The 24,459-nt window shown below is 47.7% G+C and overlaps 1 protein-coding gene across 4 annotated transcripts in view; it reads right to left on the bottom strand.

The window, feature by feature from the left end:
- Positions 1 to 24,459, bottom strand: part of RCSD1 (RCSD domain containing 1) — a 39,279-nt gene that overhangs the window by 3,876 nt on the left and 10,944 nt on the right. For 3 of the 4 annotated variants that reach the window (XM_069025284.1, XM_069025276.1, XM_069025294.1), the window contains 4 exons: positions 5,427 to 5,534; positions 2,902 to 2,991; positions 1,584 to 1,655; positions 240 to 434 (listed from right to left, as the gene is read on the bottom strand). In XM_069025284.1, coding sequence (XP_068881385.1) covers positions 240 to 434; positions 1,584 to 1,655; positions 2,902 to 2,991; positions 5,427 to 5,534 — 465 coding nt within the window. The remainder of the gene's footprint in view (positions 1 to 239; positions 435 to 1,583; positions 1,656 to 2,901; positions 2,992 to 5,426; positions 5,535 to 24,459) is intronic. The other variant, XM_069025303.1, reaches the window with a different exon arrangement.

Genomic DNA, 24,459 nt, shown 5'->3' with positions numbered 1-24,459 from the left:
GTCCTGCCCCTTCAACCCCTCCTTCACCCACCAGGAAGGCTGCTGGAGGAGGCAGGCAGAGAGGAGACTCCACAGAGCTACACCGACAGGCTTTTTGGAACCCGGTGCACAGATCTTCTCTCTTGGCCTCAAATGCATACTCTTACAGCAGGACTGAGGGCTCAGCCTCCTCTTCCTCTTCATCCCCAAGCAATAAGCAAGCCTTATGGAATGGAGAAATCCTAGCACACATCTCCTACCTTGTTGTAGAACTGCAGCTGAGTGCTTTCTGGGGGCTGATCAAAGCTGACTGGCGTCTCACTGGGCTGGGACTGAGCCCCTGGGCTGGTGGGCGTTGAGGGAGGCGTGCTGAACGGAGAAACCAGGACTTTCAACCCAGGGCTTTTGGGAGACACTCCCGGCAGCAGAGCAGCTGGAGCAAAAGCCAGATTGGCCTGCAAAGAAAACCCCCCAATAGGGGCGTGCATGACAGCAGCGTGTGCTACACACGATAACCACACAGGGGAACCCCTGCCCTGCCACATCTCTCAGCTGTCACAGACCTTCTGGTTGCGGGTTTCTCCTGGTGACATGGTCAACAAACAAGTCTGGGCAGAGCAGTTATGACTGGACATTTGTCTTTCCCTGGCAGCTGGAACTAAGGACATATTCTTTTGTCATCCTGAGGCCTTTTGGGATTTTCCAGTGACCCAGCCAAGCCACCACACTCTGCAGCGGCTAAGCTGGCAGAAAATCCCAACAGGCAGCCAGCAATCACTTCAAGATTTAAACCCTCCTGTAGGCAAATGTCCTTGGGTGCATCAGGAGGGACAGTGCTATGAATAGGCTCAGGTTGTGTCAGGGTGGCCAGGAGGCTCTGGAGTGACACGTGCTACCGGGAGAGGCAGCTGGCAGCGGCAGGGCACTCTGTCTTCAGGCTATGGAGCACTGAACCGCCCTCAGCAGCGCAGATCAGGCACCGCAGAAACATAAAAAGGGCAGGAAGCGCTGGGTGTGTTTGTGTGTAACTGCGGGAATCCAGAGGAGGGAAGTGCAGTGCAGAGCTTCCAGGCACACACGTGGGACAGCCAGAGCCTGGAGCACACGCCCCACTGCCAGGACTGTCAGCGCCTCTGCTCGACGCCAGCTCCCCGATGGAGTGCAGGGGACTCAGTGCAAGTGACACTGCTGCCAGGAAAGAGCTGGAGGAAGTCTCAGCCATGCTTTCCCTCACTTTCTCTCAAGAGCTGCCCTTAAACTGAGGCTCCTGCCCCTGCTCCCTGCTCGAGCAGTGTTGCTGCCATGCCCATGCCCAGCCATGTAAAACGATCCTGATCCATGCACTGACATGCTCAGGGACACGCCGGGGGATCACTGGACTGCTTCTGATGCTTGTTACCATTACCAGACCTGCTCTGCCTTCATCTTTGTGTAATGGTGGGACTGGGTCCTCACTAGTGAGGCCACTGCCCCATTTACCTGGCTGTCACCCCTGGCTCCTGCACCCCCTTCCCCTGTGGCTGCTCTGCACGGGAAGTAGCTGTGACCCATGCCAATCAGTTTTAATTTGCTGGGGAAGCCATGTGGGCTCTGCCAGGACCTACCTGCAGCTTTTCAATCATGGGTGAGCTTTTCACCTTGACCTTGGGAATGGGGCAAGCATTTGGCGACCGCTTCTGCAAAACAAAATGAAGCACGAAAACATCACAGTAAAGTAGGTGAGAAACAGGAAATACAATAAAGGCAGAAAACTTGCAAGAGATAAGCAGAAACTGCTGGTAGGGAAGCAAATGAAGCTTCACGTAGTGTTTTCACACAAAAGTTTCTTTTTCTTCATTCCTGACCCCGTTCTCCTTTCATCCTACAGCTAGATACATTCCTCTGGGGGAAAAGACACTGTCTGAAGTGTCTGAGTTAGGTGATGTGTGATGGCTCTGCTCCTACATTGCCTTCACTAAGGTATCTAGCCTGTGGCTCAGTTTCCCCTGGTATTATTTCAGGACCAGGCAGATTAAAATTCTACCTCTTAAAGCCTTAATGTTGGCAAACATTGTGAACTTTCTGTGACAGGAAAGACTTTCTGCCACCACTTGAGTAACCAAGTTAAAGGATATCCAATTAGTATAAGCAGGAAGGGGCTAAATGGCAGGAAAGGTAGAGCTGTGAAAAGGCCGGAAGCAGTCTGAGAAAGAGACAGCATTGCTTTCAGAAGGGGCATATTGCTTTTTTCAGAAAAGGAAGGAATCTAGCATTTTAAAACTTAATGCTCCTTTGGCACGGAGGCAGCAAGAGCCTGTAGCTCACAGATAAGAAGGACAAAGAACTACCTGCTTGTTAAGGGCAGGTGGCAACGTGAAATTTGGTGGGTAGACCTCATACCCTGAAATACAGAAGGATGGGAAGTGACCAAGGAAGTCCTGGCCTGAGTGTAAAATTTCATAAGTAGCAGCCAGCTTACTGGGACCTGCACATTCAAGGGTCCTAAAGAAGTATTCAGGGGGTATTGCCAACAAACCCTCTTCTTCACCCTGGATTAATCATTCCCTTTTTCTGAGGACGGAAAAATCTCACGAGCAGAACTATTACCCCATTATGGGCAACAAACAGCATGGGTGCTCCCTGCTCAAATCTAATAAATACCAGTGGTTCCTGAACAGTGGTAACTGGATGGACCCATCAGTGAGCCAAGGGTGAAAACAAAAGCAGCAGAAATGGGCTGTGCATCCACGCTGCAGGAGCAGGGAACAGCATGGAGCTGACTCTGAGTCAGTACATGTGGGAGGGCAGGGGCAGGTTTGATGCTGCAAGATTGATGTCTTTGGCTGCACAGCCTGACCTCTCTGCCACCTCCAAACTCATGTCTCAGGAGAGAACAGGTTGCAGAGAGGAAAGACCTTGTCCCCCTATTAAACTGATACTCACTTGCTCATCATTGTCACTTGTCTCAGTTTTGTGGGAATACAAGGGAAGGGAGCAGGGTGGTTTCCTCCGAGTTGGCTTGTGTGGTGGCACCTAAGAGAAGAAAACAACCAACTCAGCAGCAGGGAAATCAGGTTTCTTAAAAATGAAGTGAAATTCAAGCACCAAAGGGCATGCTGTGTGAGTGACCTGCTCGGGAAGCAGGGCTCAGCCTGCCCAAATGAGTCATCCAAAGGCAGCACAAGGTGGTATTAGCACATGGGGGTGCTTGTAGCGTCTAGAGCTCCGTCTTAGTGTTGGAAGAGTAGTCTGTATCTTTTTCTTGATGCAACAGACACTCTTCTAAGCTGTGAAGCCTTCCCAGAAACTTCATCTGCAAAGCATCCTGCTAGAAACCCCTTCACACTGGAACAGGTTGTGACTGTTCTCTTTCCTGTTTTTACCAGGATTTCCTTTCAGTGAGTCTCAGCTACCTACCTGGTTCATGATTTCCTATTCTGCATCTGATATATTTCAGGGAAAAAAAGGGAAATTCCAACTTTTTCAGAATTTCAGCCCCATTTGTTTCTCTTGAATGAAGAAAAGCAGCTCACAGGGACAAGGCCTCAGCTATAACCTTAAATTTGACTAAGAAAGAGATTCTCTAGGGGAGAAGGAACAAGGCAACTTAATGGCAGGGACACTGATTCCTTCTGAATGTCCTTGGACTCTCAGAACTACAAGAGACCTCCCTAGGAAGAGATGCATAGCATGTAACTATTGCTCTGGTCTTGAAGCACAACTGTCTCCATTTTCATGCCAGGTTTGCAGTCTCCTGCCAAGCTGTTAACACACTTTTCATGTGTAAAAAAAATCCAAAATAACTGGCTAATACTGTGGATCTTGGATAAAATCTAGAATAAAATATCTGGATAATTTTGCTGCCCTCTCACAGGCTGGCATGTGAAAAGTTGGATTATGGCATCTTTACCCTCTGTAGAGTTGGTTGTCTTGGAGGACCTGTGCACTTGATGTCACTTAAATTCTGGAGGTGCTGCACCCAGCCATGGCACTGCTGCATTTCTAAGCAGCTAAGGGCAGCCCTGCCCTTATCCTTGTGTCATGCTAGGAAGTAAAAATGTGTCTTATGGAAACCTGACGGTTCTGCAACCATGAAATGCTGTGCTGTGCCACAGCAGATGTGTCAGAGGTTCGTTCCCTGGTTGACAGGATCCTCTCTGCTGGCATGGGCCAAGCAAGGGTTAAAGACCATCCACTGGGCCATTAATCTGAAACCAGCTTGAGAAAGCTGGTGGGGAAGTGACAGATGGCTTGGAGAGAAAAGACAGAAAACTTTGTCCTCCTCTGTCTCTGGAGAAAATGAGTTTCCCTGCACTGTGAGGCCCCTCCACACTGCCCTGGCTTGGGAGCAGCAGAGGTCTGCAGATAACACAAGAGAGGTCTGGGAACTTTCTGCCTTCTGAAGGATGAGGGACTTAGTGCAATTAAATCCCATACCTTCAAAAGAGGAAATCACTGTAATGGGACGGATGGAGTGGTGCGCTGGCGACCAGAGGGAAAAAAATAGTGCTTGGGAAAAGATTGGCTATTCCCATCCTGGGAGTGCAAACCTCTGATAGATGATGGAATGCCAGCCCTGCAGGGCAGAGGTCACCACTGCATCCATCCAAAGACAGGAGGGGTGACAGGGAGGATACCCTTAGGCCAGCCTGGGATCTGAGCTGAGTGGCAGAAGGGAGCAGTTCAGTTTCTAAAGGGCACACATTGCCTGAGAAGGGCCACCAGCGAACATTTATGCTTCTAAAAGAAAAAGGCATAATGATACAGGAGGCTCTCTGAAAATGTCAACCTCTTTTCATAAATAACCTTGGCTTTCCTTTCTTACTAAGAGAGGTATTCTAGTGTTTGGCTTAGCTGGTGAAAGTCAGCGTGTGAGGCAATGCTTGGTGTAGTGGGATTTCATTAAAATAAAGCTTCAGCATGATAGAGATAGGCACAGAGTCTGAAACATCATTGGGAAGAGGCAGTGAAGGTGAGTAAAGAGGCAGCTTTCTCTCAGACTCACATAGAAGTAATTACCTGGAGGTGTTAAGGAGGAGGAAACCTTCTTTTGTGAACGAGGTGCTGACGACCTGCCACTGGCTGCTACACTGCATAATCTGCTGTTTGCTTTCTTTTTCCATCAACATTGGCTATTTCATTACTCATTGCTGTTGTCTGCCCACAAAAGCCAGCCCACATGCATGCACTGCTGTCTGCTGCTGCTGGGTAAAATCTGCGCACCCTACCAAGCTTTGCAGTGTCTCAGTCAGTGTCTGTCCCAAGACATGGCTCTACCAAAATACTCATCCACCAGTCAGCAATGCATGGAAGATACTGCCGCAGCTTGCACGGCACAGGGAGATGAGTCCTCTGCGCAGATTCAAAACCAAGGGGGATTCATGCTCAGATCATTGAGGCTCCAGCAGCAAGAGACAAGTGATTAACTTCCCACTCAGTTTCCTGCTGGTGGCTGCAGAGCACCTTACCTCTTTTCCAGGGATATTGGCTGCTTGCTCTTTGAACTTCCCTGCTAGCTGAGCCACTGAGGGTGATGCCGACTTGTCCACCTCTGAGCTGGTCTCTGCTGGCCTGTTCTGACAAACCAGGAACAAGAAGTTATGAGTGAAGGCTGGGAAAAGCAAGCCCATGCATGTGTTACAAAGTTCAAAAGTAAGAAGGGACTTGAAGCAGAGTTCCTCACATCTGGCATCAATCACCCAGCCTGAGAGCAAGAGGTTTTGGAAGACAGGATTTAGCAGCATTTTCAAATATCCCAGAAAATCAGTAATTCACGCAGAGCCTTTCAGCTCCAGCTGAAGAGCCTACACTCAGTACTTTTCAATGGAGGCAAACCAGGTGTTCCAAGCCAAGTGTCTGTCCCTCTTACCCTTGCAGTGAGCAGATGGAGCAGGGCAGTAAGGTACATTCCCATACACCTCCTCAGCCCTCTCATACCCTTTTTACTGCCCTGGTCACCATCAGCCTTGCTTTTCTGCCGGTTCTGCTGTGAGAAGCCATTCCCAGTCCTCACAGCAAGCCAACATCTGCTTGGAGATGTGTCCCTTGCTGTTCTGCTTTTTTGGCAGTGAAATACTCAGGCGGGTGGGGGGGAAGGAGGAAATACCATGGCTGAGAGAAGCTTCCCCTCCCCTGGGTCGACAGCAGGCTGAGAAGCAGAAGGCTTCTGCTGGAGTCTGGATGAGGCAGCTCTTCCCATATCACACTGCCCTGGTGTCATCCCACATCTATCTTGTTTTCTTTGCTATGTGTCTATTGAGCAATTTGAGTAGAAAGCCTTGAAATCACAGCTGATGAAAGGAAACCTTTGTTCTTCATCTCTAGTATCTGATGCCAGGGAAACCAAACCAGGGGAACTGAGAATAACTGACCAACAACTGTTATTCCAACCAGAAGTAACAATCCTGGTTTTGTTAGAGGTGGAAACCTCAGAACAGGAAACCAGGCTACAAACCATCAGTAAGGAACCTCACACCTCTGCTCCCTGTACCACCATCACCACCACCACCACCACGAGCACCACACTTCTCACCCCACTGCCTCAATGCCCTTCTGCTTCTCTGTCAGGAAGTTTCCCCAAGGCTGTTGCTAGAGGAATACATTTCTGTTTCTGCAAAGGTTCCAGCAGAGCCTTTCCCTCTCCCTTGACACTGTTCTGCCTGGGAGGGACCTGCTGTCTTGTGAACACAACCACTCCTTCAGCATCACTGGAGGTGAAAGGCCCTCAAAACACCAATCTGGCCCATGCATGGACCACTTCCTTTGGGCAACCATGCTACAGGGGCTGAAGAAAGAGCTGTGGAAACTTGAAATCATATTAAGGAAGGGATTTCTTTAGACTCACAGTTTCTAGTCTAAAAGCAAAGCAAGGAGGCTGCATTAAGGATCATCTCATCACCCACAGCTTGCAGCAGTCTCTAGTCTGAAATGCCTGGTAGAGAGCAGTGTGGATAAGGCCAGTTTGCATAGTGGGAAAGGGCCCTTCCCTTTCTCAGAGACCTGTAAATAAATGCTCCCAGTAAATGTAATCTTCTTTTTCCCAGACCCACAAGCCCCTGTAGGTGTCTGCCATTCCCTGTTAAACTAACCATACACTTTGGAATAGCTTTCCTGCATCCAAGGAAGTCATATCAACCTGTCTCATCCCAATGACCTTCATGCACCTTCCCCTCAGCTTTTCACCTTTCATTGGAGTGAAAGGCAGGGAAAGTGGCAGATAATGGAATGGAAGAAGGAGTGAGTAAGCAGATCAGCAGGGCAACCTGCTGCACATGAAAAATGATCACTGGACTAAGTGGGAAGGGAGGCCAGTTCTGTGATGCAGGCTGTGTCTCCCTGCTGTGAAGGGAGGGCAGGCTGGAAAGAGGAAGGAGCAAAGAATGAACCTCGAGAAGGCAGGATGGACTGGGAGGCTCATCATACCAGCTCCCAGGATACCTGGGCATGGCAGAACGGACACCTGAAGTAAGGATTCAGTTGAAACTAAGGAGCTGCAAGTGCTCAGTGTCTGTGGCAGAAGGGCTGCCTCCCTCGTAGTCCATTTTTCTCCAAGAGCTTCTTTCACAGCCCCTTGCCTTTACCCAGAAAAGACACTGAACTTCCTCTTGGCCTCCCTGACCTCTTGTTTTTCGGGGTGAATTTTTCCTTTCTTTCTTTTTCTTTTAATTTCAGTCTGAAAACACAGCTCCCTTTCTTTGATCCGAGCTGGGAGGCCAGCACGGTTCCATGGGTGTCCTGTGCTGGCGGCTCCTGCGGGTGCGGGGCGCGGGGCCGGGGCTCAGGAAGCACTGAACATGCCATTCTAAGATTAGAACCAGTAGCCCACGGGGCTGTGTCCTCCAGAAACTGCCAGCTGCAGACTCTCCGATTACGGAAAATAAAGAACAGGAAAGGATCCTTTCTCAGATCCCTTCTGGAAGTTACACTGCTGTGCTGTATCCAGCTTCTTTTACAGCTTTTTTTCCCCCCCAGGTGATGTGCCAGGCTCTGTGTCTTCTGGTCAAGGGAAAGTGCTGTATTTGGGTGCAAAAAGTTCCCTTCCTTGCCCTTCGAGGAGAACACCATTCCTGTAACTTCCAGGAGCTGGGGTGGCAGTCTCCCTCTCCTCCTTCCCACCAGTGGGAGGAAGGTGGGAAGCCTCATTTTATCACTTTCAACCCAGAGAGTGCACCAGCCCCCAGTCTCTTCCACACCAAAGACTAAGACATCTGCTTCTCTCACCCTAGAGCTCAGTGCTGGCTCTCTCCTGCCCCACAAGACTAATGCAACCTCTCCCATTCCTGGTCACATTTCCCACCCGGGTGACATAACCTACCACCACTTTTCTAAATGGTGATGAGAAGTAGCTCTGCTCGTTTTCTGTCTGGTCTTTGTTTTGTTTTGTTGTTATCTTGTTTTGGGGTTTGTTTGTTTGTTTTTGTGGGTTTTGTTTTTTTGCGTGTTTTTTTTTTTGTAATAACACTGAAATTACTCAGACATGATTTTTGCACTTTTTGCAGCCAACTGTTGATTCTTTTCCTTTTCAGAAGAGAAGTATGGGCAGCCTGCATGGGCTAAAACCACTGAGCTAAGGTTAAAGGCTTAGTCCATCAGTAATTTAGTGACTGCTACTCTGAGGTCTTTTACTGTTCCATAAAAATAAGTGTCTAAGCACTGTATAGTCTGAAAAATGTCAGAGCTGTAAACAGGAACTGAATATATCTCAGTGTAAGCATGGCATTCTCTGCAAAAAAAGGAAATGCAACTACCAAGTTCTCTGTAAGGTGTATGTTTCACTTTTCTCTTCCAAATAAGTTTATAAAATTGAGTAAATTTGAAAACACCATGTTTTCAACACCATGTTTCTTCGTCTGCTTTTAAAACTGAGCCTAGTCCCTGTTAGCAGCACTGGAGAAGAAAGTTCTGCCTTCAGTTGTGTTTGAGGTACAAATGTGCCAATTTGAGCCCCCCAAACCTCTCCTTCCTTATGCCTCGGAGTCCTTGCCTCTGTTGTGAGAGCAAAACTGCCCACCAGCCCCTGACCCTGCAGATTGTGTGAAGGAAGGCCACTGTTTTTGGCACAGATCTTGCTCCTCTCACAGGCTGCCTAGGTCCACTGGATCCCCACAGAAGTGACCTGCTCCAATTGGTCCCCACAGAAATGTCCCACTGTGTACCTGGTCTGACTGCTGAAGAGAGGAAAGTTCTACTGGCTGCCATACAGTGGAGTGTTTTGGCTAAATACCAGCTGAACAACAGCAGAGATCTGTTCCTTCCCTCCTCTACAAATCTTCTAACACGCTTGCTTTTTGCAGGTAGGACATTTTGGCCAGATGGATCACCTTTTATTTGAGAAGCAACACGTCCACAGCACCTTGCAAGGCTGGAGTACTCAGCAGCTATGAAATCAGTGATGGTTACACAATTTTGGGACTGGTCCCATGCAACTATCACCCCTATTCTCGTGCAGCTGCATCTAGACAAGGTTTTGAAGCCAGTCCCCGACCTCCACATCCCTCCTTTGTTTCAAAAGACCTTCACAGGAATGATTCCCTGCAGCCTGTTCCAACACCAGCCCATCACGCCAGATCCTGTGCTCGCACAAGTGCTGCAAAGCTCCCCTGTGACTCTCATAGGGGTCTTTTCATTGCTGCACACACAATCTACCTCAGCAATAGCAAAGATGGCAAAAATAATGACAAAAATAATGTCTCAGAGGCAGTTACAATAAGGCATCCAAGGCTTGGGGCTAGTGTCTTGATTACAGATCCAGAAAGGGTGATATTCAGCACCCTATGCTGCACCATGAGAAGGTAGTTGTCAGTATGCTAGAGAAAAACAAGTGTCAGTGCTTTCGGGGCACAGTTTCCCAAGGCCTTGGTTTCAGCAGAACGACAGCTTATGTTTCCAACCACTCATTCTGCCCTGACCTTTCCTTTCCCCCTTCCCCCCTCCCCTGCACCCGTGTGAGTTTGTGGGGCTGTGCTGTAAACTGGATCACTGAAATGATCTGGGCTAAAAATACATCCCTTAACTCTTTACACGGTTATTTTTAACCCAGGTCATTTCAGCAATGGAGTTCACAGCACAGCCCAACACGCGCTTGCCCTGCTGCAGTGGAAAGGGATGGAGGGGTGGCAGGGGCAGCCTAAAGCACAGGGGGCAGGGCTTCCCTTCAGCTGCTGCAGCCAGGGCCTGAGGAAATTACGTCCCTCTGTGTCCTCCTGTTCAGAGGGCTGATGAGACAGCAAAATCATATTTTTGCATGCCTGCTGGTAGAGGCTGGTCTGGTCTGTGGCTCTGGTATTTGACCCTGCACCCACCTGAGGTGCAGCTGAGTGCAGGCTGTGAACCCAGGGAGCTACCAGTAGGAAGTTGCCATTAAGCAGCCACGAAACACCCACAAATACCATGTCAGCCATCCCCAGCAGCCCTGCTGCAAATAACAGCAGCCACATGTGCAAGCAGGTTCTCTCTGCTGCATGGCACAGGCAGAGCTCTACACCTGTAGGACCTGCTCAGCTAAGGAAGGGATGGGGATGTGTCTGTGGGGAGGAAACTCCTTAAGTCAGAATAAACCATCATCACACTCTGCCTGGAGGCCAGCAACTGGGAAGCAGTGCTGTGGTTTCGCTGGAATTGAAGCATCAATCCCAACAAAGGCACTGGATTTCAGGAGGGAACAGAGCCTCTTGCAGAACCTCTCTTCCCTGCTTGGCTCAGCTCTCCAAAGGCAAAGCATTCCGCACAAAGCCCTCCCAGGACCGACCCTTCTCATTTTTCAGTGAGGTAGCTGCAGGATTTGGGGAGCCAGACAGCCACAGACCTTGTCTGCATGGGAAAGCTTATACCAAACTGAGCTAACTCTCTCAGCTTGCAGGGCAAAATACAGCCTTAATCTGATCGAGGTGCTGCTTTTCTGCCTAACTGAACTCATTTGCAACCGGCTTGGCTGAAAGGAGCTGTTCTCAAGCTCTCAAGTACTCAGTTCTGACACAGAAAGCAGCATTTTGGGAACGACACTGTAAGCTGCATCAGGGAATACGGCTCCTTCCAGGGCTCCCTGGGGGCGGGAGGGGGTGAATGTCTCCTACTCCTGCAGTGAGGTGCTGCCTCTTCCCTGAAAAGAGTCCCCTGCAGAGCTGGCATTTGATGAACTGGAGATGCCCTGCATACCTCAGACCAGGCAATGGAGAAGTGCTGACAGTGCAGCTCTGATTTGGGGTGATGATTTCCATCAGCAAGAGCCAATCCCTTCTCCCTGTTCCATCTTTTATTCAACAACAGAGGCCAGCTGGAGGCAAAAGGTCACTGAATAGTCACACAGGGCATGATCTAAGGTACGCTTCCTGTTTATCTGCAGAGGACATGAACTTATGCTCTGAAAAATGCACCACAAATGCATCTCTGTTACTTTGGCTCTCACATTTTTTAAGTGCAGATAAGATTAGATGGGCAGCTTGTAAGGAACTCCTCTTTAAATCAACTAAAAAAGCTCAAGAATAGTTTTTAGTTAGGACAGAACCCACGTTACTGATGGAAAAACCTCTCTAATATGTAGTTTGTAGTTTCATTCAAAGCCATCGCTCTGTATCTGACTTTTAGATGAATCCCAGCTTGCACCCTCCTGCCAACATAACCTGAACTGATTTGTTTATCTGTACCCATGGGAGTACATCAGTGGCATCGGGATCATATTGAAAGGGGAACATTGTTTGGACTGTGAAGGGAGAGGCAAATAAGTAGGGTATGTTTAAAACACAAACTCCCCCAAAAGAGCAAACTGAAAGAGGATAGGCTGGGAAAATACCTGAATCACAGCGTGAGGAATCAGGCAGCACAAATCAGGAGACGCTGCTACGCACAGTCGGAGCCTGCCTGTTCTCCCTGTGACCCACGGAAGCATCGACACAGGCTGAACACAGATTGCCCAGGAAGTGGGTGGGCTCACACTGGCTTTGGCCCATGTTTTACATCCCTAGAAGGAAATCTCACAATGCTTGTTCCGACTGGAGCTCAGCATCACGCTGGGCCCCTGGCTCAAGAAGCAACACATCCCAAGATGTAAGTCCTGAATAAACAAAACTCTTCTTGCTACACTGACCCCTCTTCATCCCATTCTCTCTCTTTACTCTTCTTTACAAATCCTTCTCACTGGAGACCTTCCAGCTCTCTGTTTCAGGAGGGATTTATGTGATTTATTTACTCACTTGGCGTCTTATCTGGCAAGGAAGCTGCCCCTTGTCTCATTGTAGTAAATTTTAATTATTGGCAGAAGCCCTAGCTGGAAGTGGCTGCAGCTGTGGCTCTGTGATACCTTATAGCCAGTCCTGTCCATCACTGTGTCAGCGTAGCCTGTAGCACCTTGGGAAGTGAGGCCAAGGCTCCTACCTGCCTTTCCTGCCATTTACTGCACAACAGGGGTGATAATTACTGTGCTCTGCTCCACGAGAGCAAAAGCTACCCTGTGAGCCACCTCTGCACCTTCCTCTGGTGGGACTTGGCTAGCTCTGAGAACTTTGTGAGCATTCAGAGCATTAGGACAGTTACTTTCCAGGAGAGGACAAGACCAGAATACCCTGCAGGTCTTTCAGGTGTATCCTTAACACCACAAAACAAATAACATTTTTCTACTTCTACAATACTACTTCTGCAATATTTCCTTTGATCAGTCTTTGCCCGGACACTAAACACCTCCATTTCACAATCCCTATGAGAATTTTGTGAGGTTTATAAATGGCAGTATGCACAGAGTCCTCATCCTTTTCATCCAAGCTGCCATCAGATGGCTGAGCAAAAAGGAGTAACCAGTCTCAAAGTGCCATGGGCCCCTCACTGCCAGGATGCAGGAGTGAAACATCATAGGAAGCTAAGCAAAGAAAGTAAGATTTCCACTTGAAAGATACAAGGAGAATTCTGGGGCTGATATCTGGCCATATAATCTGGTTATGAAAGAGTGTAAGGGTTTGTTGAGGTGTAATGATGACCCCAGCACACTCTGCAGAATCCTCGGCTGTTGTTTGCCAGGACCAGCATTTTGAAGGTTGTGCAAACAGGTTTCTAGTTTGACTTGCAACAAAAAGAGTTAATGTCTCATATCAGAGTGTACACAACTGTGCAGAACCACTGCACATCCAAGATAAAGCTGCTTCTAGGTGGTAAAGCCTCAGCCAGTGCAGAGGAAGCCTCCTCATCTGGTTGATGTCACACGCAACAGATTGAATCTTGCACCTTCAGGGAAAGCAATCTGTGAATTATATTGTGAATCCTGGAGTTTGGGCTCCGGATTTCTGACTACTCTGCGAAGACAACAGGACCTCCGATTAGGTTTGGGACCAGCCTGAGCTCCTGGCCCCAAAGATGGGTTCTAGACCCCTTTGACCCAGACACACAGCTCTTCTGTACGTGTCCCTACATAGCTGTAGACTGTGGTTTCCTTAAGACAAGGGAGTGTTCCTTAATTGAGAAATGTCAAAAAAGTAAAGAAATATTGGACGTGGAAGTTTTGGAGACAGTCAGGAGGATGTAAGCAGTCCTGCTTATGCGTGCTGCCTTCAAGGCAGTCAGTGTTGTTAGAACCCAGAGATCCCTAGCAGCTCTCCTCTGTTCCCTCTGAAAACAGGACCTCTCACAGCAGCCCTAACAAAGATTCAACTTAAACTCCTGAAATGGAAGTGGCAGGAAAGCACATCAGGTCTCCTCTTAAACTCTTCCTTTCTGAAACATTTTCAGTGGAGAGCAAGCTTCTTGCCTGAGGGTAAATCACCGCTGGCCTGTCTCTTGGAGTCTATTGAATACGTTAGCCACAAGAACAACTCAGAAGTATGACATTCCTTCTCAGAGTGGCACCCAGGTCAACGCTTATCCCACCACAGATAAATGAATATAGGATGAGTGTGTGCCTGACCTCAGCTGCAAGGCTATTGCACAGCTATAATGAGGGTGATAATGAGGAAGGAGCTCTGACTATAACCCAGAGCAGAATAGTACGAGGAATGTGGACTACAAGAGATTGTTTGTTTTTAAGAGAAAGGGCAGAAAAATCCCACTTTACATAAAATATGTAAAAATATGTAACATTTCCCTGTGTTTGGAAAGGGTTTGCTTTAGGGCAACATTTTTCTCAAGACTTGCAGTGATCTGGTCTTGATTTTCTCATTCTGAGAGTTCCCTTGTGAACTGCTGCCATCTTGGCACTCGGGGTCAAGCACTGCCCAAAGGGTAATGTGAGGATATTCCAGCTCAGCAGCTTTCATCCAGAACACTGCAAGAAAATCTCTCCCTCACAGTAACTTCAAAACTACAGAGGGTCGGATCTGCCGAATTTAAAGGCTCACCAAAGCAAGATTTGGGAATTGGGTAGAGGCGGGAGATAAGTAGCCCAAAACTAGTAAAGGGACAAATGTTTCTCAAAGGAAGAAGCACTATGTTGAGCATGTCCACTGTAAATAAATGGTTCATGTACTACATGCCTTGCCTACTAACAGTAGAAGGTAAACTCCTGATGGTTTTCTATCCTTTACTGGTTTGAGGTATCCAAGCTTAATTTTATTTATGGCCCAATTGTGCTGGACTGTAAAGACCACAGGGTGGTGGCTGCAGTGAGATGCTGTGGTGCCTCTGCCATCAGAGCCAGGCAATGCCAGGCAGGAGAAGACAGGCAGAGTAGAGTAGCCAGTGCCAGACACGCAGGAGAGGAGCTGTGTCCTTCACAACAGAATTATAGGAAACATCTGTAGACATCGGGAAATTTGATGTGGTGAATGAACTATCTACCTTCTGTGTCAGAGAGGAGCTACAATGAAAATAAAATGAGATAGTCATTATTCTAAGCAAGTTGTTCTTTCCCTTGTGCCATGGTACGTAGCTTTCAGGAGTGCCTGGCCTGTGCCTGCCCACCTCTGGCGAGATTAGCAAAAGCAGCAAGTGTCACTGTGAAAGGGACAAGTGAGACCTTGAGTCTCCCTTTCCGTAATGAGAGTATCTGGCAACTGCCTGGTGCCTACATGTTCCCAACACTGCATGGGCTGATTAATCTCAGCAGCATTACCTCAAACCTTCACTGTTAAGAGTGTCTGCTAAGAGGGCAATGGATGGGCTTGTGCACTTTAATGCCTGTATAGCTACTGCTGCATACCCCACAGAACTGGTCCTGAGGGGAAGCCAGGGTTTTATCTGTCAGGAGGGCACTCAGGTGACCAGGCAGGTGTGTGAGATCTCCTCTGCCCCAGAAAACCTTGAATTCTTTGCTGCGTGTTGGCATGGCTTTAACAGGCAGGCTGGCAAGTGCTTGCCCTAAACCCTGGATTAAAACCCATCCCTTCCTGGGCAGACCAAAGAGTTTGAAGCCCACACTCTGTGAGAACAGAATGGAGCCCAGGCTGCCTGCTTCCTGAGCAAGTGTCTTCTTGCATCTGGCAAAGGCTGCCAAGAGTGGTTTGATCAAGCACCACCATTACCAAAAGAGGCAGCGAACTGCAGCACCTGGTCCCTGCCGGGCAGGGTGCCTGTGCAGGGGCAGCGTGTGTGAAACCTCAGCCTGTACCCTACACAGACACAGGCAGCTCTTGGCTCTGCTGTGCCCTGAGCAGGATAAGGCACCTGGCTGTTCAGCCATGACTCTCTGCGCAGGGGATAGCAAACCATTTAAAATCAACCATTTAAATAAATTGCTCTATGTGTGCACAGTGGTTTGGGAATCCCTGACTGAGGTGACCACAGAAACCTCCAGCAAAACATGGGTGTCACCGTTTCCTTTCTGCAATAAATGCTTTTGTGAGATGCCTGATCCTGTTTGCTTGTGTTCACCATGCTCAGAGTATTCTAATGGAGAAAGGAGTAGTGGAAAGAGATGAGGATGTGGGACTGGGGGAATGTAATAGTGGCCCAAGGACAGGTCAAGCAGGGCAAATCCAGGCCTGTGCAGAAGCAGCATCCCAGGCACTGGTTAAATTTTAATGTGGAGCAGGCAGGTGCCCAGTGATCTGGAGGAACCTACAGAGTCAGGCAGTGGCTGCAAGACGTGGATAGCAGTCTTTCCATTCTGCATTAGTCCTGTAGTTGATCTAGGACACTACAATTGCCCTCAACTAATCAAAAATCCAGGAAAGAATTTTAGTCCAACAACTAAAATGAGATTTGGTGCCAGAAGCCAGAATGGTCAAGAGGAAAGAGTCAAAAGGTACTCAAAGACCTTTCTCGAGTACGAGGTGACGCCTACTGCAGGGAGAAGACAGGAGGTTGGGAGGAGAGGTAGGAAGGTGAACGAAAAGGCTGTCAAGTACCAGTGAAACCTGGGGGGGAGAGGCTGGGTGACATAGAATAAAAAGAGATCATGATCATCAGGATTATTTGGTTTATAAGATACATAACATTTGCATGCAGACAGAGACGAGGAAAAACACAGGAGAGTTAAGTGGAGAGGCAAAAATCTACATTGCCAGCTAGGCCAGCTGCCTACAGACAAGGTGACCGGGGTGTCCAAGAGAGCAGGGAAAACATCCAAGCTTCATTGAGGAGTCCAACCAATTCAAGGAGAAACGGCCTCCGCCCTTCCTGTAGAAGTGCCCTGCGTCTGCAACTGCCTCACACAAGCCCAGCACAGCTGCTCGCAGACAGGCCGAGCAGCCAACATGGAAATCATCTCAGGCAGCAGGAAGAGGACTGTGGATAAAGCTGGTATGTGGCTGGATGCAGTCATACCCAGTCACACAAGTGGAAAAAGAGGGAAAAGCAGAGAGGTTGTGCCCACACAGGCAGCACGGCAGCCTTTTTCCCCCGAGAGGCTCCGTGCAGAAGGGGTTCTATGGCCACCTGAGGCAACACAGCTTCAAAAACTCACCCATACTGGGTTTTAAGCCCAGACATACCACACAGGGTAGCCCCTTCGAGTCTTTGGGGTGCATTGTTGTCTCTTTTCAGAGGCTGAGGTATTTAAGATGATACAGCTTTAAGAAATCAAAAAGAAATACAGAAAGATTGAAAAGCTGGTAGTTTACTGTGTGGCTACTGTAGGTGAAAATGGATTTCAAACCATCTAACTTCAACTCAGCAGTACCCTGTCCACTGCAAACCTGAGCTCAGCCATCAGTACCCTTAAGACTGAGACACAAAAACCCAGTAGTTTAACACAGATCTCTACAATTACTAAGTCTGACTACACTAGAAGACTGGGCTAATATGCCTTTTTCCTTTATGAAGTCCTGGAAACTCAGTGTCTTGCTATTTCTTTCAAGTTAATGTACTTGTTTTTAAAAGACTGGCTGTATTTATCTGGAACAAACAGATTCAAAAAAAAGAGGTGGGTTTTTTTTCTCATTTGGCCTTAAAAGAACAGTGTTGATTTTGCAGAGCTGTTCCCTTGCTCCAAGTGAACACCAGGGACACACCTGAGGTATTTTTCCATCAAGTTTACCATATCTCTATCTCTTTTGGGGGAAATAGGTTGTGCTGCTTAAATGTGAGTGCTATCAGTAAGCCAGAACCTTGCAGCAGATACACTGAGCATTCCTATTATCTGAGGTTATGAAAATTCAGATTGTGATGCTGAAAATAAAGTCCCTTACTCTGAAACACCCTGTCAAATACAGCCCTCAGCCGCTCTCTTAAAGAAAGCCACACTGAAGGAGGGCAGTGGGAATGTAACAAGAGGAAATGTCCTCAAGTTGCCCCAGGAGAGGCTTAGACAGGATATTAGGAAAAATTTCTTCACTGAAAGGGTTGTTCAAGCACCGGAACAGGTTCACAGGGAAGTGACGGAGCCACCATCCCAAAGGACACGTATAAGCAGCACTTAGGGATATGTTTTAGTGGAGGGCTTGGCAGGGCTGGGTTAATGGTTGGACTTGATGATCTTAGAGGTCTTTTCCAACCTAGAAGATTCTGTGGTTAACTTGGCAGCAGGACTTCAGTGTCAGCTGAGAGGTAACACACCACTTTCTTAAATCATTGAAGATCCCCACTCTCCTTCAAGCAGCACTACTTTTCATTTCTCCAAAATTAAATTAGATGAACATCTACTTTCAGCTTAGTTCAGGAAGACATCTGGATTTTCTGGTATGTCAGGCAGGATATGGATATACAGTCCTATCATGAACTCCTTCTCTCCATCTGATGGGAGCCCTCTAGCAATAAATACTGCCTGAAAGCTTGGTGATACAACCAGACATGAGCTATAGCAGATATCTAAAATGCAGATAATATGCATGACAGGCGGGGGGGAATGGATTATTTCTCAAAAATTATCCATTGAATAAATAAGCTGATGAGGTTGTGTTGTTTTAAGAATCCACAGACACTCCCAATGCGGAATTGCTCCGTCAGAGCCAAGGGCTGATCTGTACCCTGGCAGGGTGATGCTGATGTCCTGATCCACAGCTGACAACAGCTGTTAGCAAGATGTTGGTCTGGCTGGTCTGGAGAGCATTGCTTCCCGTGTGTCTTCAGCAGCTTGTCCAGGCAGGCTCTGGGATGTGTCCTCGAGACTTACAAAAGCTGCTTCCAAAGGCTGCTTCCAAAGGCTCTATGGCTGGAGGGGTGGGGTGGCAGCTCTGATGAAGAGCAGTGGTGGCCACCACAAGACGTAGCTGCTTTTCTGGTGAGCTGCCTCCACCAGCTGCTTGTACAGAGCTCTGCTCCTGGCCAGGGCTTCCCTCAGGATCCTTCTCAGCTTCCCTGTGTTTCCCTCCCAGACATCTGTTTTTCTTAATGGTCTGGGAACTGTACACAGCTTGTCAAGTTCCCCCAAATTAATCGATGCCTCTCTGTGTGCACTTCCAGGCCTTGTTCTGGGGAGCTCTTGCTGCTCTAGAAGGGTAAGGGGTGACCTAATGGAGGAACAGCCAGCAAAACCTCCCAGGCTGCCCACAGAAGACAGGAAATAGTGCAGTCTGCGGGGCAAGTGCTCCAATCTCTCGTGAGCAAGGAATTCTGAACTAAGACATAGAGTGGAGAGATGGCCAGGAAGGCTGGACTTGCATGTGTACTTCTTCCGTGGGGAATGAAATGCATAAACCATGGTTATAATATGATACAGACCTCTGAGATGAGAAGTTTTCTGTTGTGCCTTGAAATAAATCATTATTTTATCCCATCTCAACCACAGTGTTCCTTTAAGTGACTTGTAGCTGCACACACGATGGGATGCTACACCCTGCTCTCACCTGCAGACAGAGAGACCCTTGGGCAGCTGCTCTGAAAGAAATGGGCTGAGCAAATGGAACAGCCCCTGTAGCAGGAAAGGTCTCAACCTAATGGATCTTCTCCCTTGCTTGCCTCACACGGGGTCAGGAAAAAGCCCTGCTTTTAGCAGAGTCTGAAAAAAAAGACGAAGTTCAACACGAGGAGGCTCAGACTCAAGATGCTTCAGGTGGGACAAGGAAGGGATCACTCCTGGCCTAATGGAGTGGTTAAAGAGGATGAACTTTAAGCAAGTGCATACACAGAATGCATAAATTATCTAATCTGAAGCTATTCAGAACATGAAATTAGAAACTGAAGTCACTGAACTGTCAGAGAAGGTACACGGAGAATGGAAGAAGCAGGGACAGTTCAAAATACTTCTGATAAATACTGTAAATAGACTGTGGAACCTCCCCATTTAAACTCAATTTGAGACAGCCTGGTTGTAGCAGCACATCGATTCTACTCCTCTTAATTTATCATGCTGGGAACAGAAAATCAGAAGGGTAAATGAGCCTACACAGAGCTTCCAACTGCAGCGGCTTCCAGGACTCATCAGTTAGGACTGTGTTATCTTTGTAACACATTGCTATTAAATTAGGTCTACACTGGATGCAGGCAGGTCAGAGAAGGAGGTTCATATTTATCTAAGCCAGGAATTTAGTCTAAAAAGGTACACAGATATGGAGTGGAGGAAAGTGATAGCAAGCACTCTGCTGGCAGCCAGCTTGAGGTGTGGATGCTGAGCTATACCCAGAGAGAGGTCTTGCTGGTTGGACCCTGGAGGGCTCAGTGGCCCCAGTAGCACTGAGGATCTGGGTCTGCAAAGCGGCTTTCCCAGCAGCTGCCCACCCTTTGGCTTCATCCAGAGTCTCCAGTCTCTGAGACTCCTGAAAATTGGGACAACATTGGGAAAATGTACCCAGGCAGCTGTAATTTGCTGTAATTTACGTTTGAAAATGCCTGAATTTTCAGCCCAGTCTGGATCAGCCATAACGATGCATTAGAAATTTAGTCTTTTCCATAGGTAAACAACTCCTCTATATACCCTAAGGAAAATGCTCACAAGCAACTCCTGAGCTGCAGCTTGGTCTTTGACATAAATTATTTTTCAGTGACCAGAAGAAGATAATGATCTGTTTTTGAGTAAAACGATGCATAAAATTCACCCAAAACGCTGCAACGGAGAAACCCAGTGCTTGTAAGAGCTTTGAAACACTCCACCCCTACTTTAGTGCTCTATTTCTTTTACCTGCTGGCTGATTGGAACTCGTTTACATGTTCTTTCTCTGCAAGAAGAGGGACTAAAGTTCCTTCAACCTCAGGCACAGTTTCCCCAGGTTAAAGCTGGGCCACCGGAACCAGGTGTCCAGGAAGTTTGGGCTCCGTGCCTGCACAACACTTGCTCAGTGAGTGAATCAGCACTAGGAAGCTGTGGCCAGCATGTCCCTGAATTCACAGGTGTTGAGAAGAAAAAATTAAATTCAACTTTTGATCTCTGGAATCACTAGAATGATCCAGTGATTTTTGAGTCTGTTAGTTGACTGTGACAGGATGATGTATTATATGAGACTGAAGTCCCGACGGGATTGGAAAAGACAACTTTGCATTGAGCTGGGAGATGAAAGACAAAGTGCTACGGTTGTTTCCTTTTTGTAGGAGTAACCAGTGTACTCAGCAATCCATCTCTTTTCTTCCACTCTGTCCCCTTCACAGGCACCTGCTGTCTAGAGGACCACGATTCTTTGCATGGAAAGCCCCTCTGCCTCTAAACTGGGAATGAACACCTTCAAACTGGGAATGGAAACCCTGGGTTCTCATGGAGCGACAGTGTTGACAACTCCACGCACTTCGTAAAGACTAAATGGGAAGCCAAATTAGACTGTGCACATTTCACAAGTTAAACATGCCCTCACTGCAAAGTCCAAGGAGTGAAATTCCTGGGAAGCCTGGCACACCAGCTCAAGTGTGTGTCTATGAAAACAGGGCATGCTTCATCTGAACTTCAGGGGAACATGGCACTCAGCAGAAAGGTATTTCAAGATGACTGACTTGAGGAAGCCATGATTGCTGTCGCAGTACGCAGTTTTAAAGGATAAAGAAACCCATTCTAAAAACAGGAAGAAAGAATAAAAATAGAATAGTTTTGTGTTTTACACAGGTAGTAAAATAACCATTCCCAGACTCTTACAGACATGATGCCAACTTATTTTGACCTGAGCTTCCCACAGGCAGAAGTTTGCCAGGCTTGAACAAGGTACTGCAGCAGGGAGGAATCATAAACACGTCTGGGGCCTGCTGCTGAATAGCCACGAGCTGCTTCTAGCAGCCCACACGTGGAAGAACTGCAGAACAGCATGGTGCTGCCCCTCTGGTGGCTCTCTCAATACCACTAACCTGAATACAACTGAAGCTCACTTCTTATCTTTCTAATGCGCAGTCCAGCCTATTTTTGAATCATTCATGGGAAAAAGATTTCTACTACATTTGGTTTCCACTATGCTACTCCAAACCTTGCCAGACCTCACTGTTAGAAATCTCTCCTGCTACTTGGTGAGATATAAATCTTTCCTTTAATTGGATCCCGGTATTCCTAGGCATACAGCTTTTCCAGTGCACTAATTCTGTTTCCTCTGCGCTAGCAGTTTTAGACTACTGTCCTCAGTCTCACTGCAAAGCCACACTGACTTGTTGAGGTCCAATCTTCTGAGCCAGAATTCCCTCTCTTTTGCACTTTTGTGCCTTTCTGTGCACAAGAAGTCACTGGTCTGCACCCTGCAGATGTCCAGGCTTTCCAAACCACACACGTTAATTCTATGTGTGTTTGAGAAGCCTGAGATGAACACTGGCTTTGTTGAAGCTGGCAGTAAATCAGTATCTTTTGCAGATTAGCCACCAGTCATCCACACTGACCAAAACCCTGTATGCATCTCGTTTGAAAGGGTAAACAGGTGTATTTGCATATGCAACAACACCAGCTTACAATGTTCCTGCCTGCTCTATGGGCTTTGAGCTCTTTTAAAATCTGGTGATGAATAATGAAGAAAAAGCCATGCATCTAAATCTGCTGTCAATCTGGCAAGTGAGGTCTGGGTCTTCTCATGGAGAAGACTTCCAGAAACACCTTTAGCAAGTGATGTGCTTCATCTGACAAGAATTTGGTCCAGCGTCTTTTTAGTCTTTCCAAAGACTGAAAACTTCATTTGGCACTAATGGGGCAGATAAGGCTCATCCTTACCAGTACATTACCCAGACCCAGATACTGGTGATAAGATACAAAGATATGACTCAGATTTGATGTAAAAGCATTTCTGGCATGAGACTGCATAGCTGGATACATTGTGACCTGGTTGAAATGTGACTTAAATCCATGCCTAGGTGAGACTCTGTAGGAATGAAGTGCCCTGGGTCTCTGTAAACAACCAGGTGTGAAGCAACTCTGCAGTGAATGTGTAGTAACAACTTCTCCTTACACAGCAGCTCTGCTGTCCCTAGACCAGATTAATCTTATGCCTGCTTGTCCTGCAAACTGCTAAAGGCATATCCCTGTCTGCATGGCACCAAGACAAGGTCCTCCAAACAGGTTTCCTTGCTGCTGGCTTCTGCTGCCACCTCAGATCCCAAATTCAGGCTGTGGAGTTGGTGTTTTAGGAAAAAGAGCATCCACCTCTCTAAAACACCTCTGTAAACGGACCAAAGTGGAAACAGAATGGAAAACCAACCCCAAGTATGTGTGGGCTGGTTCATTTCCATGATAAAAGCCAGCAAGTTTCCAAGCAGCATCTATTGATAAAGCAGTGCTGATGTTTTTCCCCTGTTCTTCAGATAAGCAGCTCCTGGGAATGCATGAGAAGGTATGCATGATATGCTGCTCAACTGCAAAGCATCCCGCCAATTAGATTGGGGAGCACAGCACAGAAGGCTTTCCAAAATGCTATCACATGGCTTGGGACACTCAGACAACCAAACTGGGGAGTGAGGAGAGGTTCAGAAGAATTCTCCCTCTCTGGTGACACAGGAAAAGCCTTAATTCCATTTAATCCAGGGTCTCTGCTAGGTGGAACAAAGGGCTGCAGCACAGCCCATGGGGTTTGGTTTTGATGTTTTCTGTCCTTCAAGAGGGAGGCCTCCAGTCACTGGCATGTGGAAGTCTGGCAAACCTGATCCTTTCCAGGACTCTTTGCTGCAGACAAGCTATTTACTGTCAGGCAGGTCCCAAATCTGCCCAGACCTGAGGAGTAAAATGGTGTCATACAGTACCTCTCCCAGTACATTTAAATACTCTCCCCTTTAACTACACAGACACACTGTGTGAACGTATCATTTCGATGCGTTTGGGAGGAAACACTGAAAACAAGTCTATTTGAGGTTAAACTGTTCTGTTAAGCAAAAAGAAAAAAGAAGAGTGGAAAAGGGACATTTTAACTTTTAGAACGAAAGCCAATCATCAGAGCTTCCTGGGAGAGGGATATTGTTTCCTGGCAGAGCTAACCGTGGCGTAATGCCTGTTCTTAATCTCAGCTCCACAGGTGCGAGGGTGGGCAGAGACCTCTCTCAGCCCAGCTCACCTCCTGTCCTGATGCTCTGAGTACCAGGATGGTCACAGATCTCAGCCACCTCATCTGCACAGTACCCATTCCTGCATCCCCTCCAATTTGGTCCCCTTGGGTGACAGGTCAAGTTTCCTCAGTGCAGTTTTCCTAAGGACAGGGTGAGTGCCTGTTTTGAAAGCAGGCTACCCTGTACTTCGGCCACTTTGTGGTGTCCCCACATGACACAGGAAGGGGCGTTTTGCTGAAAAAAGCAATGACTCCATTGCTCCCCAGATGTCCGAGGTGAGGACACTGTGGTGTAGTGACAGCACAGCCCTGCAGCTGGAGCCATGCTCAGGAGGTTGCTCAGAAGGGTGAAGAGAGCAAAGAACTGCCCTCAGCCCTGGAAAAGCTTTCCCTCTGCTGAGTCAGTGCACCAACAGGAAAAATGAAGATCTAGCAGGAGTAGTTGCAGAAAAGAGACATGGCAACGGAGGTGTCACAGAATTAAATGACATCTGCTGGTAGGCACAAAGGAGAGGAGAGCCTTCCCAAAATACACCTGGTTGCTGGACCTCTGCAGTTTAGGGAACCCATCACACCATGGGGAGCCACTCAAATGAAATTCAGATTTGGATTGCTTCCCTTTGCTGTGCAAGTAAAGTTCAAGTGTCTCTATGCTCCCAAGCCCCTACAGAGAGACTGGGAAGAGGAATGCCATGACTGCTGTGGAACACGGGCTGCAGAAAGCCACAAGCACTTTCAGCGGATGCCTTAACTCACAACATCTGTAGGAAGGTTTGGGAACCCA

The sequence above is a fragment of the Aphelocoma coerulescens genome, chromosome 1 (assembly GCF_041296385.1).
Source record: "Aphelocoma coerulescens isolate FSJ_1873_10779 chromosome 1, UR_Acoe_1.0, whole genome shotgun sequence".
Classification (NCBI taxonomy): Eukaryota; Metazoa; Chordata; class Aves; order Passeriformes; family Corvidae; genus Aphelocoma; species Aphelocoma coerulescens.
Note: the sequence above shows the minus strand (reverse complement) of the source record. Positions and strands in the feature narration are given on the sequence as shown.